Source organism: Vigna angularis, chromosome 1, assembly GCF_016808095.1.
Source record: "Vigna angularis cultivar LongXiaoDou No.4 chromosome 1, ASM1680809v1, whole genome shotgun sequence".
NCBI classification, from domain to species: Eukaryota; Viridiplantae; Streptophyta; class Magnoliopsida; order Fabales; family Fabaceae; genus Vigna; species Vigna angularis.
Genome location: NC_068970.1, coordinates 51,494,153 through 51,513,340, shown reverse-complemented (window position 1 = coordinate 51,513,340; position 19,188 = coordinate 51,494,153). Strand labels below are relative to the sequence as shown.

Below are 19,188 nucleotides of genomic sequence, written 5' to 3'. Positions count from 1 at the left end.
AAAATAAGGGACAAAAGAAAGATATGGAAAAGGGAAAGAGAAGAAAAATAAAGAAACAATAAAAGACTGCTACATACTAAATACTAAAGCTAGATAAAAAAAAGTAAGAGAGAATTAAAAAATGAGAGTGAAAAAAGTCCACAAGCTAATTATTAAAAAAAGTTTTTTTATAAAATGGTTGTCTTTTTTATTACAAAGTTTAGAATTCAATAATTTAACACCTATAGAGATGAAAAATCTTAAAAAAAAATTAATTATTAGAGAATTTGTATGTTCCATCGCTTGGACAATTAAAATGAAATTTGGTCTCTGATAGAGTTACTAAGCCAATATTGGAATGACGTGTTATGATGTTTTACGTGAACACCTTTACATAAGTATTGGAAGAGGAAAAACCTACTAATTGGACCATACTTATTAGACCTATAAGAAGGACAAGTTAATACGAGAGAAATGAAAACCCCTTTCAGCTAACAAAAGTCTTGTGCATATCAACATTGAATATCCTTAGAGATCGTGTTTTTCTTAGCCTTTCACTTTACAATGGTATTGGAAGGGCAATCAAATTAGGAAAGTTGACACTTAAGTTCTTTAGACCCATCAAGTTTTTTTTCTTACATGGTAAAATAAATTTTGTGGAGTTCCAAAAGCATTGTCAACACTTTAAGTTTTTTACTTTAAAGGTATTCGTTCTTTTTTGGAGTACTCGTCTTTTTTCGAAGTAGTCATTCTTTAAATCAAGAAGAAAAAAAATACATTAATTCTATCCTCATCTTTTTTTCTTATAAGAAAATTTTCAAAGACAAAATTTTTGTTATTATTAGTGATAATATGTGAAGATGAACCAAGGCCCATTCTTTTCTTCTTCTTGCTTTCCCTTTGAATTTTGTTGCTATCTTTCTTCCAAAGAGTTTCTACTTGCATGTTATTTTCTTACTACGCCCAATGGATTATAACCTTTTTGTGTGTATGTTTATTTTACTTGTGTGTTAATTTCGAATATTGATATTTCATATGAAAAATATCTTAAAATTCAATGATGATATAAATATTTAGATTAAGACATTGGTGAGAAATTTAGGGAGAGTTCTTCCATATATTAAAACATGACATCTATGCACAATTTTCTGCATTAAATTCACCTTTTGACCTATGAAGATGATGTTTGTAAAATGCTTAGAATGTGTCAAGTATTAGATTCTGAAAGAACATGTTTTATTTAAAGCAAAAGTCCATCACCCTATAGTTTTTATAAGTGCTTAAATACAACAAATATTAAAATATAAAAAAAAAGTGTCTAATAGATGTTGTACATATCATGAGTGCAAATGCTTCATTTGACAAACAATAAAACAAACAATTAAACACCATGCAAATCTGTCCACTTCATTCAATAAGTGATTGTTGATGATAATATGACAAGTACAAATAAATACTAAGAGAACATAAAGAATATTCTTAGGACGAAATTTTGTGACTTAAGAAATGTCATCACCATCTATCACCAAAGAAATTTGTGTGAATATTTCTTATAAATCAAGCTAAAGTTGGATTTCCACCAACTATATCGACACATGCATAGTACATATATTTATATCACCCTTTTAAATAAAATGCTATACAACAAAGGAGATAAAAATTATTGCCTATCAAGAAAGTTGAGTAAAAAAGAAAATATCAATCAATGATGCATGAAGTGTATTTAATGTTTCTCCACTATCAAAGCTTGATAGATAAAAGAAGAAAACATTCAAGATGAGTTCAAAGTTACTCAACAACCAAAAAAAGGATTGTAACAACTACTTCTGTTCTTCATGAACCTATTTAATGCACTCCTTGAAGAAGATAACAAGAATAATTATTGTTTACAAATGCTGAAGTCAAATTTTTTGTACGCCCTAAAAGTTTGGTAAGAATATTGTTGTGCTGAAACTGTCAAATGTCTATAATTTTTTATTCCAAAATTTTACCATTTATGGTGAAGCACATTGGGCAAAAGTTATAAGAATATTAATAATGATTAGTTTCGAGAATAATTGACTTGGTCAGTAATTTGTATTCTTTCATGGTCCTTTGATCTCTAATTGTCTCATCCTAATCATGACATTTGGCAAAATCAGAAGGTACTAAATAACATTTAATTGCACAATTTTACTTTCATCATTCAGGCTCGTCGTCTAAATGACCATAGAGTTCTTTCCAGTAGTAAGAAGCTTCTTCTGGTGTCCGAAATGTCCAGATGTGTGACTTTGACTTTGATTTCTCTTGAGTTTCCAGAATTTCCTGCACCCAGGAGTTATAATGTGTTACCCAAAGGAAAAAGCCAGATAAACTGTCATGGCAGAACAATTAAACCAATCATTATTAAAAAAATTACAACTAAAATTCTTGTTTATTTCAAGGTGCTTTGTTGTTCACCATTCATTCAAGTGCAAATTGCCATCGATTAGAAAAACAATAGTAACAATGAAGAGAAACCGTTTTCTTTGATGATAAATCAGACAGAGTTGGTAGCGCAGGTTCCTTAACCCTGTACTCGCAAAAGTGAAATAGCATACAACCAAATTTCAAATGCACATGTACAGAAGTACCAAACCATAAGAACTCAGACTCCTCTTAAGTCTTAATCTCACTACAACAAAGAACATTAGGCCTATTCAAGACTATGCTTAGCCCTGATATTTGCACAGCACTGTTCTACATCATTTTTCCAGCACAAAAAAAAGGTGGCTGTGCCTAACAAGTTGGAGAAGTTCAATTAAAAAGCAATGCACCCTTAATATTGGTAAATGAGATTGTAAGCGTTGATCACCTAAGTTTCTAACTCGACAAAAATCACGTTAAGTCCTTTCTAACTACATTTTTATACTGTCATTAAGCACTAAAGTGGTATTTACAAAGTTAGGGAGCATTGTGCTTAGCTGCTTACAATCTCGTGAACACATAATGTGGTGGTTTAGTCATAACATTATAGGACAAGAATACTACAGAATAATATGATATATGATCCGTGTATGTTTCAAATTGAAATTGAAATGCATTATATCTTAACTCCCTGAATTTAAGGTTAGGTATAACGTTACATGCTCATTTTGAAAGGAGTTTCTCTTCCTTTCTTTTTCACTTACATTCAACTAAACTTAGAGGATAAATTCTCAAAAACCATCCACCCTCTTCAAAAGCCCATAACACAGCCAAAAAGACCGTCGAAGATCAGATTCACAAGTGGATGAAGCACGACAGAAAAAAAAAAGGACATTAATCTAACACTTAAAGAGTTTCTCAGAATATAAACACAATTGGTCAAAATCAAATAATGAGGAAGAAGTAGGGGGCAACCTGGACTTCAGATGAGGGTTTGGTCTTGAGCATTAAGCAATCAACCATGGCTTTCCATTGACGGGAACAATTGTCAAGAACGCCAAGCCTGTAATACTGCTGCATTTGATGAACCGGCGCTGCAAACATCAAAGACACAAACTTTACGACAAATTGGATGACCCAATTGAAAAAGACAAGAAGATTTATTTAGGTTTTGGGGAAAATAGGTATTACAGTAGCAGAACCAGAGCGCGTCGAAGTTAGCAGTGCATGATACTTTGCGATTAGGGGTGGAGCCTGAAGCTTCCTTCTCCTCCGAGGACGTCATTGCCCCCAACCCAATTATTTCTCCGAAGGAAGATCCTCTCTTGCAGCCGCGTTTCCCCAATTATTAAAAACCCTTATATTCTAAAATTACTCTAAAAATCAAGGGCAACAATGTACCAGCCTCCCACTTTTTATTGAGATAAAATTAAATTATTTTAATCTTTTTTATATGTTATATATCAAGGTTTAAATTTTTTAATAATATGTAGTTGTATAATTTATTTATTTATTTATTTTTATCTTGTTTTAATTTTATCTAAGATGTTTAAAATTAGCACTGAACGAATTTTAAAGTAATTAGTCGGAGAGAAAACGAATAGAGAAAAGTTGAAGTTTAGAAAAATAAATAAAAAGTGAGGAGGGAAAACAAACTAATTTTAACGATAGAAAATAAAACAAAATCATATTTTAAAAGATATATCATAAAGTAAAATGTGTACAAAATTAAGAATTTTTTCTTTATGTAGGTATGTAATTTATACAATGACACAGTCTTATTTAAATTATAAAAAATTTAAGTATACAAATTATAAATGATAAGCTGTTTATTTATAAATAAAGATAAAAGGAAAAATAGTTTAAGAAGCTCCACATCTTATTAAATTAAAATTAAGAAAGTATTTTAAAAGAAGAAAAAAAAAGGATAAAACGTCCAAAGCAAATAACTTATTTATATTTATAAATTTGGGATAGAACATGTCATTATTTATATTTACTTTTATAATTATAATAACAATAATTTGATTATTCTTTGTTATTATAAAAAAAATTAAATATTAATTTGGTCTTATTTTTTCGAAATTATTCAATCAGTCATAATATTTTTTTAATTTAATTCTAATTTTTGTTAATTTATCAATTTTATTTTATTTAATTTTTTTTGAAAACGTAGTTTAAATAAATGAATAACAGTCGTCTATTAGTTTTTCTGTTTTTCTTTTAATTTATTTGTTACTTTTTTTAAAATTTAGAAAACATATTTACTTATCAATTCAACGTCAAGCTACATAAAAGTTGTAGTGTCATGTGTCAATATAGTCAGGTTTTATATTTAATTTGATCATATATTTATAATTTTTGTTTAATTTAACTTCAATTTTTTTTAAATTATTTAATTTTATCAATTTTTAAATTGAAACCAAATTTAATTTTTATTTAAATATTATATATATATATTAAATTTTTCCATTTTATTAAACATTTTTTTGTTTAAAATTATAATTGGTATAAAATTAGAATAAAAATTTTAAGGGTGGAGACTAACACCACTAGTATATTTTTATAATAAATTTATTTTATAATCGATTAATATAAAATTTTGTTTGATAGTTGATGTTATTTTTAATACTCTACGTGATTTGTAGTCTATTAAAATTTTAAACCAATGGTTTTGAGTTAGTCTATACTAATTAACATGTAGACATTTTTTCTTTAAATTTAAAAAAAAAAACATAAACAAAAAAAGAACAGTAATATGCGACTTATAGTTTAATTATTTAAATGGTGCTAAAAAAATATTAAATTAAATAAAAATTAATGAAAATTAAAACTAAATTAAACAAAAGAATAATATTATTACTAAATTGAAAAAACGAAAATAAAGATTAAATTAAAATTTAAGTATAAAAAAAAGTGAATACACATGTGTTTTCACTAACTTTTTATCTGTAACATCCCAAAAATACAGTCTAAAACTATATAATAGAATAATCACATTAAATAATATTACAGATCAGTCTTACATTAAAAGAGAACGTACGGTTGTGACCGAATGGCCTTACAGAAAAACTAGAAAATTAAAACCGAACAACATAAGCAAATCTCGACCAAACGGTTTACAAAATACTATACCGAATGGTCCTACCAAAAGCAAAGGGAAAAGGTGATCGAGCGATCACCTTACTATCAGGCTATACTATTGACCGAATGGTTCTACTGTTCGGTCTTAACTTCTACTTCCACTAAGTTATCTTCATCCAGCGCCTCTTACAGTAGCTCGTCTCCTTCTGCTCACATCCACATGGATGATCATTACAACAGAAGGACAACCAGACGTACAAAATAGACAAGACAGGAAACATAGGGTAAGCCTATATAATTTAATTCATGTATAAACATATATTTCACACAATCAACCAAACAAGATAATTCATCATTCGTTCATGCAAAGCCTAATACTAGACTGACTGTCCGGACTGTATGAAATCTGTGTAGCTACGACGTTCGTGCACCCGGGTGATGTAGTAACTGGGATACCCTCAGCAGCTGCCACCCGAGGTTAGTCCTATCTGTCCAAATTAACCATAAGGACTAGGACCTCCTGTTGTTCCCACACATGACTTACCCCCCCTCTACGTGAAGATGAGTAATCACGGAACATCAGGATGAACCGCCAGCTTAGCATGCCCACATTCATACTTTACAAATTCCAATATACATTCATGAGCTATTCCTCCCCGGAACGCTCGTCCATAATCCAAAACATTTCATCCATATAATATTCTCTTCATCTTTCATTATTAATCATCTCAATTAAACCCTTCGTACAAAGATCACTAAGGATACCAAATATCGAACGTTCAACCCTAACTCAGAACGAGACCGAACACTTGGAGCGAGACAGAGAGGTCTCCAGTTCCAGAACAGATTAAGACCGAGAGGTTTACTATCGGGTTGAGAAAGAAACCGAGTACAATTAGATATCACAAGAACGAATGGAACGAATGTTATTTACAAAGTGAGCCAATTAAATGAACTGACCCTTGAGAGCTCAAACCGAACACTGAAAAGACCATGCCAAGCGCTAAGACTCTAGGCTGAAACCAATGAATACAGACACTTCAAGACATTCAAAGAATAATACTTAGAAGAATTCACATGAAGAAACCGAATGCTTATAAATACTTAGCTTATTTGAGTTTAACATCAAGAAAATAACCGAACACGGTAGAGAGAGAACTCTATTGAAGTTGGACGAACGCTATTTTCATCAAGATAGATTATAGAAAAGAGAATGACCGCTTGGGGTAAGACCCAGCACTAAATAGTACGAGCACTTGGTGAAAGACCTAGCTCTAAATCGTACGAGCGCTTGGTGAAAGACCTAGCACGAAATATAAGATATTATTTAATTAATATTCAAGAACGAACGAATGTACTACTACCTATGGACATACTTAAATTTGTATCAAAATGCCAAGAAAAGAATATTCTTGGTGGAACGCCTGTACACAAATTGTACTAGATAAAAACGTTCGTCCTCAACATAAACTCTTTCCAAATAAAAGAGTTCAGTCCTAAACGAGTCCCCAAGAAACCCGAACGGTCAAAGACCATTCAGTAACGAACATACATTATCATAGGGAATTTCGTACTTAGAATTATTTATCTTCAAAATCTCATACATTCATATCATATTGAATTTCCATACTTCATACAATGAGATCATAGTAACAATCATATTAATTCAGTAAACTCAACCAATCATACATGCAATACAAGCAACATCCAAATTAAATTAAATAAGCTTCCCTTACATCTAGCGTGACCGAACGTTCACAAAGGCAGAATACAATTCACACCACTACTAGTTCTTCTACCCTCAACGCTCGACAATTTCCCAACTAAACCAATTAAAACCAAAACACTATCAGAACCTCTCATTTTAGAGGAGCGATCAACACATGAAACCATAACTTGGTTTGCATGTAAAAGAAAACGCACGACTGAGTGAAGAGAAGAACTTACCAACTCAGCTTCACAAACCAAACGATTTAACTAGAAGCTCTTGACGCCAGAAATGCTTCTACGGTGCCTGAATGGTGATCGGAGAAGAGAAATGATGAGATTTTGTAGAGAGAAGTAAGAGTGTTTAGAGAGAAGGAGGAGATTTCAGAAGGTTGAAGATGGCCGGTGCATGGAGAGAAGTGGCACGAAACTTTAAAAAATTGCAATTTTACTCTACCGTAAAAAACGTTCGTCCAATCCGCAACACACACCTGTTTTCCACTTTTTGAATCTCAAACCTCCTTTGCTTGACATCTGACGTCCATTCAGAGGGTTTGAGTGCGTTTTAAATGGTTTCTGACATTATCACTATCACTTAATGAGAATAAAAGTAATATTTAAAACTCTTCTATTAAAAAATAAATTTTATGAATATTGTTATTCTTATTTAATAATAGTGATATATGTTTAATATGCAGTAAGTTATCCCGGAGTATGATTCTCAGAAGTTTTACAAATTTTGTTTGAAAATGAACCGATCGAATCACACAAAAAGAGAATATGAAGTTTCAAATTAGTCCATATACATAAACATTGTTAAAAGTCAAGCTTCACTTGGTCTGCTAGGGCGCTCAACGATCTCATATTAGGTAGAATAAAGCAACCCCTGGAATTAGCAATCAAGAAATTGCTTTTCACAATGCATTTCGTACATCTTGGCTCAAAAAATGCTAGCATAAATAATACATATGATACTAACATTGAGTCGAAAAATTATATTTCGATTTCATGTCACCTAAAGGGAAAGATAAAAACAATCAGAATTGTTTGAGCCTTTTCAGTTTGCCACTGGCTGCAGACACCTCCTTAACAAGGTCCATCTGACAGGAGACTTTCTCAGGTCCACTCAACCCGAAGCAGGAATCGTTGGCCCCTAAAGTAATCGCAAAATATAGATATATGATACAGAGAACAGTTAGTAGAGCAAGAGCAGATAAGAGGAACAGGTGCCTCTTCACCAATGCTGACCAACTACCCAGCTCATGCCTTGCAAACTGCCTCTTGAAAGATGGTGACCTCAGAACAGGAGTAGACAAAATGGAGTCAAGAACCATGGCTTCTACAATCACTTACACTGCCTGAATGTGTACAATATCTCACAATTAGCAGCACTCAGAGAAAATTCAATCCACAATATGAACAACAATCGTAGTCTTATCCCGTTAGATGCACTTAGTTTAGCTATATGGATTATACAACTTTATTGGATTCAATCAAAAACTGTACAATTTGGAATATTATTAGTCTTTCTTGACATACCTTTTCTCATGAAGTTTAATGGCACACGTGATTCCAATTGGATTATTTTCTTTTTTGTGGGGATAGCATATATTTGGATCAATGTTAAATATATTTTTAATCCTAAACTATAATATGAAATTATAATTCATTTATGTTTAAAATTCATTCAATTTGATCTTTAAGCTTGAAAAATAAATTGATATAATCCTTTTAATTTAATGTATTAATTTTTTCTTGTCATATTTCAGGTTAGGTTTGTATTTGAATTATTTATACTATTTGACATATTAACTTAAATGTTAGTTCAAAATACCATTGTATAAAAAATTATAATTATTGGATTTAAATGACTATATTTATTCATTTAAGTTAGAAAACTAAAATATATCAAAGTTTTGGACCAATTTTAATTTCGAATGTAAGTCTAGAGACATAATATATAAGAAAGGTATCAAGTGAAGACATAAAAGGAATTACTACCAGATAACCATTCATGGAGATATGTGATTTAGATTAGTTCGTTTAATATGCTCCCTATATGTCTACATGAAATTTACATTCATATTTCGTGCAGAAGCGTGGAGGTAATTCAAACTGAGTGAAGAAAGTCTTCCCTAACAAAAGGAAACTTTTATCATCGCTGCTTAAATTCAATAAGGAATAACTAAATGTTAATGCATAATCAAGAAGAAAATGTCACAGCTGTAAATAAAGCCACGAGTTCAGACTCATTTCATCAGATACAGAAAGCAAGAAGGCAAATTTTGCGTAACGAGTTACAGTTTCTGTGATGAATTTATATTCAAACCTCAAATAAAACCTAACTAATAAATCTCAACGTCTGTCACCTCAAATGCAAGAGTGTATCCCAAACATTGAATAAATGTAAAACACCAACTAAATTGCAGCACTCCAACAATCAAACAAAACAAGATGGTGAAAGGTCCAATCAATCACAATAAAGACCAAGAAAAACTCTTATTTTCGAAGGCATAAACTATCATATCATAGATTAAGTTAAACAGCCTTGCAAAATATTAATTAGCAAACAAACTCTCTGTAAGAAAGACCATTCAGTATTACACTGGACAACAAAGGTTTATAAATAAATAATAAAAAAAAAACACACAAAAAGAGATAACTCAACCTTAAGCAATGCAACCCCCCAAAACATCAACGACTAATCTTTCTATGTAATGCCAAAACAGTAGATATGAGACTAAGGTTCCAATTATTACTAGAATAGCTTGTTCACAAAAACATGGACTTTTGGTCCTCCCGAATGCATTAAAATAGGGCTAGTAGAGATGCAATGTAGAAGAGAACAGTATCAGGTTGCCCCCACATTAAACAATCACAATAAATCCTACCATTATTTTCCTTTTATTTCATCAATTATTTTTAATCCAAGACCTAGTCTAACAGCCACAACTGTCATAACATGTGGGAAAAGAAAATCAACATTCAACAGATAATAGTAGCACAACACAAGAAAAATAAAAACAACGCCTCAACACGTTTGCATTCCCCATCAATCAGCATAGCAGATTTAACACAAACCTCACCCACCGTCAGAACTAACCTACTGGCAATTCCTAATTACCTTAACCCCATTGATCAAATCTTCTGCAACCCACATCCCAATCAAAACAAGACAATTACCAATCATGCAAAACGCACACAACTAGCTCAGAAAATGAAGAACGTACTGAAAATTAAACGGACCTTGTACGAAAGAGCACCTGAACCAAAACAGCTGGTTTGGGAAAATTAATTGCTCCAACAGCCGTAGGGGAAAAAAATCCCCCCTTTGTGAATGCCTACGTAACAAGATAGGAAGGTTTAAAAATAAGACAAGGGATCGGAAAATCCGCGGAAAAAGGCTAAGAATGATGGATGATAAGGTTAGAGGAGTGAATAAGAGAAGAAAAAAAAGCGTTACCCTTGATTTCGAAGGTCGGGAAAAAACGCATCTTTCGTGAAGAGCTTTAAGGTTGTAATGTAACAAATATGTATGGAAAGCTCTTGGTGTTCAGTGTGATGCCATGTGAGAAGAACCATCTTTAACCAATAACATTAAACGGCCTTTTACGCTAAGTAAAAATTAAGAGAATTCTAATTTTAAATCAATCCCTTAATTAGCTGCCAAAATTTTCTAACTATTTATAATTTTTTTTAAATAGTAGCTCTATACTTCCATTACTCATTGTATAATTTAATTTAAATTGCTTATAAATTCCATTAAATAAATTACGTTGAAGAAATTTTTAGCATAAAGGAAAAAATTTTAATACAAAAGTTTTGAAAGAATTTTGAGGTCCCTTATCCAACCAAACAAGATCTAGAAAAATAAGTACAAAAGTAGATAAAATTAATTAATACATGAATAAAAAAAGTAGAAATATTATTAAAAAAATTAATTAATGGATTAGTTTGTAAATAAACTAATTCTATTTTTTTCATTTATAAATAGTTTTTTCTTAAAGAGTTTTATAGAATAAATAGACGCAAGCTCCCATGTAAACTTGTACTTAATGCATTTGTCAGTCGAGACAATAAATTACAAAATGTTATCAATTAATAATATTTAATTAAAAGTTACTTATTATCTTCTTTTTTAGGTTACATTAACAAATAATATGGTATTGTGATTCTAATATTAATTTACTGAGTTAGTACACTTAGTTAAACGAAAATATCTTATAACTCACAAAATACAGAACGTCCATTTTACTGAAAAATAAAAGCTATCAGCATTACATTCTTCAACACATCTTTTTGCTTATTAATTTTATTACTTAAAGAATTATTACATAAATTTCATTTTATAAATCTACTAAATAAATGATATTGGTGTATATTTGCGTGTTCTGCAAAAAAAATGGTTAAATATTTTTTAATATTCAAATTTTGACCTTAAAATTAAAATTAATTTATATTCAAATCTTTTAATTAATTATATTAATTTTTTATGTGTAAAATATATTTTTTGGTTAACGAAAATATACTAAACAATGTAGATAATATAAATACTAACTAAAAGACCTTTTAACATATAAAAAGGTTAATATAATTAAATTAAAAGAACTATTTTTTTTAATTTAAAAGTTAAAATATAAAATTTTAGAGATTAAATCTTATTTAAAAAATTAGAAATAATTTTTGAATTACTTTAAAATAACAAAAAAATCAATGGACGAAATCAAAATTTACCCATTATATTTGAAATCTTATTAAATTATTTGTTTGACTTTTGCTCTGAAGTGTCCAACACAAACTAAACTCTTATGCTTAATGATGACATCAATAAATTTTAATAATTGTTTCATTGCCCAACACAAACAAAACTCTTGATTAAGGGTTGACATAGAAACCTAATAATTGTATCAATCTAGTAGAAATAGTAATCATGCTTAACTAATGTGGTTCAGCAAAAAGTGTAAAATCATCTTTGTGATTCTTAAAATTTAGGTTTAAACCCTTTATTTGTTCCTATTTATGTGGGTTTTTCCCAGTTTGATCCCGACTTATTAGAATCCCCAATTGAGTCCTTAAAAGTGTTAATTTAAGTCAGTTGAACCACTGCCGTTAAATTTAGTTAACAGGGTTAAGTTTTTGTCAGGTGGGAGGTTGATGTATAATTTTTTGAAACGTGGCATGCTGATGTCAAATCCTTCGTAGTGTCAGCAATGCTCGTCCCCCAGCACCAACGCAAACCCTCACGCCACCGTAGAAAGAAGCCATCGAGAGTTTCGTCAGAGCCATCTTGAAATCTCGAAACTTGTAATGCAAAAGCTCCAAAATCACGGCGTCACCATGAGCATCACCGCAAAACGAAGCTCCTCGCTTCATCTCCTTTATCGCGAAACACTTCCTCGCAACCTGCAAAACCTGAAACATAGAAAACCTCAAATCTCTTCCACCAGAAACCCTAAATTGCGACTTCGCTCATCTTCCAAATTGAATCCCAAATTTAGATTAGAATTGATTTTTTTTTACTTGCTTTCCTGCTATAGGTAATACATTATGATCTTCCCAATTCTTCAGAAATATTTGTTCATAGATCTAGACGGACAGGTCGTGCTGGTAAGTAGATATGGGCTGTGAGGCTTATTGAGCGTGATGTGGGAAGTGGATTTACAGAGGTGATATCCTTTGCTGGCATCTTATTGAATTTTGTCTATCTTTTGCACTAGAAGTTGTACCTTTTCAATTACTAATTTTCTGGTCATTGAGATTGAGGCTACACTATTAAGGAAGCATATATTCCTACTGCCTAAAATCTCATCCTTCCTATGCACAATTTGATCTGAACCTGTTTATGATTAGTTTGCGAGTCAGATTGCCCTGGAAATTGATAAAATCAATCTGAATTTTTCTCTATTCAATATATCTAAACAGCCAGGGACCTACTATCCCTTAGTTATTATTACTGTTTTCCAGTGTTCTAACTAATATGCTAATTACATTTTAAAGTTTGGTATCTTTTATTTATATAATTATTTATTGATTGTTTTCTGTTCCTGTATTCATATTTTTCAGCTACCAAGGATAGTTGTTGATAGTGCATCCATGGACACAGTTGGCATGGGTGGTGGGCGGTTTGACTCTTTCGGAGGAACCAGGGATCGACGTTATGGTGACACAGGTTTTGGCCGTGGTCCAGGGTTTGGCCGTTCTGGTGGCTACAATAACAGTGGATCTAGTCGATCATCTGGTGGGTCTAGGTTTAGTCGTCTAGATGATTTTGGGGGATTTGATGGTTCAGATCATTCGGGAGGTTTTGGAGAATGAGAAGATGAAGAATTTGGCTTTTCAGAAATTCATATTATTATAATTTTACAAGTTTCCAAATTTCACATTTCAACTCTCACCATGCCACATGTTCAAAAATTGACACATCACCCTCCCATTTGTGCAAAAACTTAACTCCGTTAACTAAATTTAACAGCAGGGGCTCAATTGACTCAAATTAGCACTTTTAAGGACTCAATTGAGGATTTTAATAAGTCGGAGATCAAATTAAAAAAAATCCATATAAATAGTGACAAACTAAAGGGTTTAAACCTAAAATTTATTATGCTAAAACACAAATAACACCAAAATCATTTATATGGAATAACACATTAAATTAATTCTCAAAAAGCAAGCACAAGTTAACTTGATTTAAAATTTAATATTAAATACCACTTTGAAATGCAAAAAAAAATAATAAAATAATTAACATTTATTAACTTCAATAATAAAGTAACATTTTTTTTATAGTTTTAGGTTAATTTTTATAGTTTAGAAACTATTAAACCAATTGGCGAGTGACAAATAAAAATTATCCCCCATGAGCAGAGGAAAAACACTCTGTATTGGCCCAAAAAATGCAGCTAAAGCCTTGAACCATCCAGATTGACAAGAAATTAAAACTCAAGGTAAATTATTTTTATTAAACATGACATTAATACGGAATTATTTTTATTTGTTCTTTTGTATTCTATCTCTATTGATATTTATTATTTCTTAGGATTTGGTGTTTTTTCAATGAATAATAATCCAAGACAAAGTTAAGGGAAATAAATTTCATGGAAGACAATGTTACATTTACTTCATTCTCCATCATAACTTTCCCAATCTTTCACTCGTTAAAGGAAATATTAACACACCAACTCAAGACTTGTACTGTAATAGTAACACAAACAAATCAATCCCAGCGGATACTATTATGCTATACGAATTCCCCATTCACTTTAGAACAGAAAACGATGAAGGGCCAAAGACAAAAGCATGATTGCTACCCGAGTTGCGTCCTCTGATGCATTCCACGTCCAGCACATGCGAATGATCAATGCAGAGGTTCACCTGAACAAACCGGAAAATAATGCCAAAATCTGTTACATAGGTTTTTTATTCTTGTCTAGTAACTGTAACTAAATAAAATTATTTAGTTGAGCATTACCTTTGGACTATATTGTCTGATGAACCACTCAGAGATTCTCTGATTTGATGCTTCAAACATAGTCTTCTCAAGACCAAGGCGCCCTATGATCTTGGCAACAATATCTCCACGCATCTTATCAGCATGTTGGCTAATACCCAAAGCATCAATCATTATCATGTCCGCATCTTCTTTTAGACATCTCTCAGCCTTTCTGATTAAGAGGTCCACATCTTCTACAAATTCTGAGGAAAAAAATTCAACCAAGGTTTAACCAATACATTGCGCTGATTCTACATTTTTCATTGCTAATCAACCTTCGGTAGTGACTGAGAATTTCACAAAACACCATTCAAAACAAAAAATAGTAGCACTTAAAACTATTAATATGTCCAGCATCAACGTATTCAAATAAAGATATGCAATACGGTACTGGACCCCCACCTCCCCCTCCCCTCCCCCCCCTCCCCCTCCCCATTTGATGCTAAATACATTGACAAAGTGAAGGAATCCGTAATAGGCATACGTTCATCCTTCTGATTAAGAAATTTATCCAAATTGGAACCAAAACCCCTTTCAACTTCTAAATTTAAATTTGATCTTCCGTGTGAACTTTCTTACGACAAAGTTCATAATATATTTGTTAATAAATTGATGGAATTTAGGAACAAATTCACAATATATTTGTATCATCTAGATTTTAGTTGACATTGCATGTCATTTGATTGGGAACCAAGCCTAAATTCATCATTCGACACTTGATGCAAGTTATATGCATTGTATTTCCCTTAAAAAAGGAACAGCCAGTCCATGTATGATACATTATTTAACAATAACATATCATATCGTATCGTATCATCCCTGTCAACATCGAATTAGTGAATCCCCTTGCGGCACTCACGAAAATTATATCAGCAAGCAGTATTACAAATAGGTTTTGCAATAATGATGTAAAACAGTTTAATAATCTCATCCAAGCACTAATCTTTATATGTAGACTTGTTAATTACGCATTAACTATCTTTAAAGTAATACCATTAAACTCCTAATATAATATCACGTCACTTGTTATGTATAGAATTTTACTCTCTTAGTATACCTTATTGGTACAATTCAGATTCCAGAATTCAGTATCCCTAAGAAGGCCTAAATATGTTTAATACCACCTTGAAAGAGAGAGAGACAGGCACGTACACAAAATGCAGAGTTAAATGTCCTTACCAGATGATCTAGGTTCTGGGGGAATATAAGCTCCATAGGCTCTATCACCACCTTTGGGAATATCAGACTCATTAAACCTCACTTGAAAATGAGGTCTAGCTTTCAGACCAGCACTTTTGACCAAGCGAACAAATCTCAGAAAGGTTTCTTCAGGAATCCCGAGTGAACCAGCATTAAGCTCAATTGTGTCAAACCCCAACTGCTTGCATTCCTATAATAACATAAAAAATTAATGCAACCAAACCACTACTCCAGCAATCACGAAACAAAGCACATCACAAAAAAAAAAACAAAAGCAATAACAAAATTTATTACTGAACAAGCCGGGCAGAGACCTCGACGTATTCTTTGAAATCTGATGGAGTTTTCGGAATCACGTGCTCGTCCCAAACACCAGTACTAACATAAACGCCGTGCTGATGGGCTAGGTCAATCACTTGCTTGATAGTAGCCTTTGGCATCAAGCTGTAAGAATCTCCGGATAACTTCAACCCATCAACATATTCCCCTCTAAATTCAAAAATATCCTGTAATAAACATTCCAAAATAGCACAACTAATTACAGCTAGGTCAATTAATAAAAGAAAATTGTAGCGACATAGGGAACATGGTAATGGATAGTAGTGATCAAAAGGCAACCTTGTAAGCGGAATTGGAGAAAAAAGAGTGTGATGAAGTGAAAGGAAAATTGTGTTACCTGAAGAAGGTTGTGGGAGAAAGGACTGAAATTGGGGATTGGAATCTCGGTGACGCCGAAACGACGAGGCTTGTCGAGACGATCCTCGTTAAACGCGTACATCTTCTTCCATAGGGACGCAGCCATTGTTAGGTAGTTACGAGATAGATTCCAGTTCCGTTGTTTCTTAGCTTTGGATTTTCCCTTCCTTTCTCCCAAACGCGATCTTTCTTACCTGAGAAAGAAGATAGGAGTAGTTATCGAGAGAACAGAGGAGAATGATGTAGCTGGTTCTAGAAAACGCTTGAAATATAAAGCCTGTAACAGGTATTGCTTTTCGTCCAACACAAGAACGACGACGCTGCTACACGTGTTTATAATGTAATAATTTAATTAGTTGAAAAAATAAAATTTAATATAATTTAACTTTATTTTAAGTTATGAAATGTTTTTTTATTCAAATTAGTTTGCAATTCGCATATATCGATATCGATGTACGTTGTTTTGTGTTTTTTTAAGTAATAAATGTATATCATATTATTATAAGAGATTTATAAATTGAGGAAATAGAAATATTAGATAATGTAGAGAAAATATAAGGAGTACATGATTAAAAATATAAAAATTAAAATTAGATAATAAAAGAATGTATAAAGTAAAAGTATTAAAAAAGGAAAACAGTAGATTTTTAAAAAATGAAAAGGTTAGACAATGCAGAACAATATAAGTGTAGGTTATGTAAAATTTCGGGTATGTATTTTGTATAAATAAAGTGCATATTAATGTATAATATGGATATTTTTATATTTCTTAATAAGATAAAATCTTTGATGATATAAGAAAATTTTAAAAGATTATAGTGCATGAGAATTATATTTAAGGTAATTTTCTTATTTTATCTATAAGGATGTTACGAGGATTATTTAAGTTTGAAATTTTAAAACATTTTTACCATGAAATATAGAATAAAAAAGTTAAGAAAATATATATTTGTAATATAAGACTATCCGATCAGTTAAAACTTACCATTAAGTGAAAAAACCACCGATCAGATCTGAAAATTAATCTAAATAATAATAATTATTGAATAGTTAATGAAAATAATAGTTATTAATTTATAATTAATATAAATAATATCACTTATTAATATTAATAAATTAAACTTAATAATATTAAATTTATTATAATAACTTATAAATATATGTCTGACATAAAAAATAAATAATTAACTTTAATTATTAATTTTTATTATAAGATTATTATGTAAAGTTGGAGTGTCACTCTTCCCAAGGAAAGAAAGAGAGAAACCTCAACCCTACGAAAACAATAACTAATATTTTCAATGAAAGATGTTTAGACTAAACTATGCAGGAAAATACTTGAATAATTGAGTGAGAGATGATAGAAATTTTTTTTCTTAAGAATCATTCACAAGACTTTTGTTTAGAAATAAAAATATTATTTTAATGTGAATTCTAAATGCATAAAAAATAATTAAATCAATTTAATTAAGAAGTGATTCAAACGTCTTTAGTGAAAATAACTTCTGAGGATTGTTTATAAAAAAAAATTTTATTTAGGTTTAAACCCTCCCTTGGTCCTCAAGTTTATATGAAAATCTCAGTTGGGTCCTCAAGTTTTTTTCTGTCTCAATTGGGTCATATTTTTTGTAAAAGTGAGCACATTTTGCCATAACCGTTAAGTGTTGTGAGACGGCGTTAAAATGGTGTGAGCTGGAGCACAGAGAATGTGGTGATGTGTTTAGGGTTTCTTACGTGGATTGTTTTGTTTAAAATAATAGTGCTGATGTGGCATAACCCTTTATTCATATTAGGTATATCAGAATTAGGGATTTGAAAATTGGAATTGGGGATTTAATTTCGTTGTTGCGAGACGAAGCGGAGGACGAACAAGAACTCGAATCTTGAACAAGACAAAGAGGCCAGCTAATAGTTGACGCGACTAAGGTAAGATACCTCGTTTCGTCTTTGGTTTTCTGTTTCAGTGCATAAGTGTGATTTGTGGTCTTCGACAATTGGGTTTTTGTCTTGGTCTGTATGAATTTTTATAATGCTTTGTGGTCCCCATTTTGCATGTTCAATTGTTACATTGTTTATCAGTTGTAGTGGTCCCGAATTTTGTTTCTTGAATTGTTTATCAGTTGTAGTGGTCCCCTGTTTATGATTGTTTCGTTAGTGGGGATGTTACTTTGTTCCCTGTCCCCCTGTCTTTGTCGGTGTGAGTGTTTAGTTAGTGAGTGAGTGTTTAGTTAGTGAGTGAGTGTTTCCGTAGTTGTAGCAGTGTAATATTCAAAACAGTTGTTAACCCCCATAATGTACAGGTTATAAAAGGAAGTTGTTGATATGGATGAGGAACGTATTAAGGTGGTGGTCCACCATTCTGGAAATTTTGTGAGTGATGATAATGGGAACTTAAGCTTTGAAGGAGAGAGAGCAGAATGGTCTTGTGATCCAGACTTGTTTAGCTATTTTGGCATAGTAGCGTCAGTCAAAGAATTAGGTCATATGGACATCAAAGAGTTATGGTACGGTTTAGGAGGTCAGTCTGTGCACCCATATAGGTTAGAATTATTAACTGATGATAGGGGTGCCATGCACATGTTGAACATTGCTAGGTTAAATGATGAAGTTCATCTGTATGTGGTTCATAATATGATGGAACCAGAAAT

The 19,188-nt window shown here is 31.6% G+C and overlaps 2 protein-coding genes and 1 long non-coding RNA gene across 3 annotated transcripts; all 3 read right to left on the bottom strand.

Annotated features, from left to right (window-relative positions):
• Positions 1 to 2,024: 2,024 nt before the first annotated feature.
• On the bottom strand, positions 2,025 to 3,729 carry LOC108337054 (uncharacterized). The gene is made up of 3 exons (XM_017573495.2): positions 3,556 to 3,729; positions 3,340 to 3,458; positions 2,025 to 2,283 (listed from the first exon to the last, which is right to left on the bottom strand). Exons 1-3 carry the CDS (start codon positions 3,647 to 3,649, stop codon positions 2,161 to 2,163), a joined length of 336 nt encoding a protein of 111 aa, XP_017428984.1. The 5' UTR covers positions 3,650 to 3,729; the 3' UTR covers positions 2,025 to 2,160.
• Positions 3,730 to 7,920: 4,191 nt separating this feature from the next.
• On the bottom strand, positions 7,921 to 10,752 carry LOC128196316 (uncharacterized). Its single transcript, XR_008248506.1, has 3 exons — positions 10,619 to 10,752; positions 10,402 to 10,496; positions 7,921 to 8,513 (listed from the first exon to the last, which is right to left on the bottom strand). It is a non-coding gene; the product is annotated as an uncharacterized LOC128196316 (long non-coding RNA).
• A 3,479-nt stretch (positions 10,753 to 14,231) lies between these two features.
• On the bottom strand, positions 14,232 to 16,799 carry LOC108333558 (protein HEAT-STRESS-ASSOCIATED 32). Its single transcript, XM_017569025.2, has 5 exons — positions 16,521 to 16,799; positions 16,159 to 16,350; positions 15,824 to 16,034; positions 14,624 to 14,847; positions 14,232 to 14,526 (listed from the first exon to the last, which is right to left on the bottom strand). Exons 1-5 carry the CDS (start codon positions 16,644 to 16,646, stop codon positions 14,410 to 14,412), a joined length of 870 nt encoding a protein of 289 aa, XP_017424514.1. The 5' UTR covers positions 16,647 to 16,799; the 3' UTR covers positions 14,232 to 14,409.
• Between the last annotated feature and the right edge of the window lie 2,389 nt (positions 16,800 to 19,188).